Raw genomic sequence first — 1,697 nt, forward strand, 5'->3', positions numbered from 1 at the left:
GTCCCACTCCTGGGGTGCCACTCTATCCCACTCCAGGGGTGCCACTCTCGGGGTGCCACTCTAGGGGTGCCACTCCATGGGTGCCACTTCGGGGGTGCCACTCCCGGGGTCCCACTCCCAGGGTGCCACTCCAGCAGCTCCAAGCTACAGCTGATACCTTTCCGAGCAAGTTGGTCATTGTCCCCGAACATATCTTCAACAGCGTTGCTCGGCGCCGTCTCTCTGGCATTGATGGTCTCCACTTTTCCTGTTGAGCAGACAATTAGATCAAAATGGTGACCCCCCTCCGACCCCGACCCCTTTCCACAGTAAACATTCAGACACGGACCTGTGGAGGCGTTGTAGATGACATAGTTAGACCCTCCTCCTATGCCGACGCTGTGCGCGTTCAACAGGCTGACACACAGCAGAGTGGCGATTGACGCATCAACGGCGGAACCGTTTTTCTTCAGTATGTCCCTGGAATTCACAACAACAGGAACGGCGAGTGTTTCGGAACGGCACAGAAAGTTTGATCGAACGTCTGTCCCAGAACTCCGGCGGATCTCACCTCCCAATTTCCGAACAGGTCTTAGCATCGGCAGCCACTGCAGCCTTCGAGAAGATGTTTGAGGGGGGGGACACCAGCAAGAAGAGGAAGACCCCACAGGCGAGGCTCACTGCTGCCACCAGGAGGACAATCAGAACCCTGATCCTGGGCTTCTTGTTCATTTTGCTGAAAAATAGAAGAGACACAATCGTGTGACGAGTCTTTAAATTCGTAAAATAAGAAAACATTCTTCTTTGGGGAGTGCGGGGGTCAGTGGGAGTAGGCCACTAGGGGCAGTAACTGCACGATAGAATTACTTTTTTTGTTTACAGGTTTGGCTAACTTTGCTTATAAGTATATATTATAGCATTAAATCTTGTTTTTATTTTTATTTTATTTTTTTTGCAGATTAATCTGATTAAAATTTGTAATCTGCGAAGAATAACATCTAACAACATATCGTTGCTCTAATACACGCTCAGTACACTCAGTACTGCAGTTTATTTCATATATTATGGATATATATATGTCTATGTGTTTCATCTTTTTTATTCCAGTTTCTTTTTCTATTTTTTAAGGAAAAACTGGAAACCTGTTTTCGTGGGGCGGTGGTTGGGGGGTGGAGCCTATTCGGCCCAGGGCGCCAAATAAGCTAGCACCGCCACTGGTCCCAGGTCTCGGCTGGGAAGTCAACATAGCAACGCGTGGCGGTTTGTGAGTGAGTGAGTGAGTGAGTGTGAAGGACGGTATTTCCAGCTACACCAGAACCGTCAGATGACGGTGCACCGGTCCGAGGGGAATCGACAGCCTCGGCTGGTTCTGGGCTTCCGTGGTGTCCACTGAGCCTCGCGTTCGCCGCTGCAGCTCCAGTGTAAGATGGGCTCCCGGCTGAGCAGACAGAGCAGTCTGGACAATGAGCACTTCTGCAGGAAGCGACGCAAGCTCCTGGGCAGAGCCGCGGGGAGCGAGCGCGGCGCGGGTCGAGGCGGCGGAGACTTTCTGTTCGCCCTGATGCTGAAATCGGACAAGCTGCCCGGGATGCTGCGCAGGAGCAGCGGCCACAGCCCGTACGTGAGACGGGTGGCGCGGATCAAGGAGATACAGAAACTGCTACGTGACCGCAGGATGGAGCAGGCGGGCGACGTGCTCAAACTGCTGAGGAAGGTGA

At 52.5% G+C, this 1,697-nt stretch overlaps 2 protein-coding genes across 3 annotated transcripts in view; one reads left to right on the forward strand and one right to left on the reverse strand.

Moving 5' to 3' along the window:
• Positions 1-1,697, reverse strand: part of ggt1a (gamma-glutamyltransferase 1a) — a 9,412-nt gene that overhangs the window by 6,032 nt on the left and 1,683 nt on the right. Inside the window, exons 2-4 of one of the 2 annotated variants that reach the window (XM_008336896.3) lie at positions 551-715; positions 329-459; positions 158-247 (exon numbers count right to left, since the gene is read on the reverse strand). In XM_008336896.3, coding sequence (XP_008335118.1) covers positions 158-247; positions 329-459; positions 551-715 — 386 coding nt within the window. Of the gene's footprint in view, positions 1-157; positions 460-550; positions 716-1,697 lie in introns of both variants that reach the window. The other variant, XM_025053150.1, reaches the window with a different exon arrangement.
• lrrc75ba (leucine rich repeat containing 75Ba) overlaps positions 1-1,697 on the forward strand; it is a 9,001-nt gene that overhangs the window by 1,285 nt on the left and 6,019 nt on the right. Inside the window, exon 2 of the mRNA XM_008336898.3 lies at positions 1,108-1,693. Coding sequence (XP_008335120.1) covers positions 1,406-1,693 — 288 coding nt within the window. The 5' untranslated portion in view covers positions 1,108-1,405. The remainder of the gene's footprint in view (positions 1-1,107; positions 1,694-1,697) is intronic.

Source organism: Cynoglossus semilaevis, chromosome Z, assembly GCF_000523025.1.
Source record: "Cynoglossus semilaevis isolate Cse_v1.0 chromosome Z, Cse_v1.0, whole genome shotgun sequence".
Lineage (NCBI taxonomy): Eukaryota > Metazoa > Chordata > Actinopteri > Pleuronectiformes > Cynoglossidae > Cynoglossus > Cynoglossus semilaevis.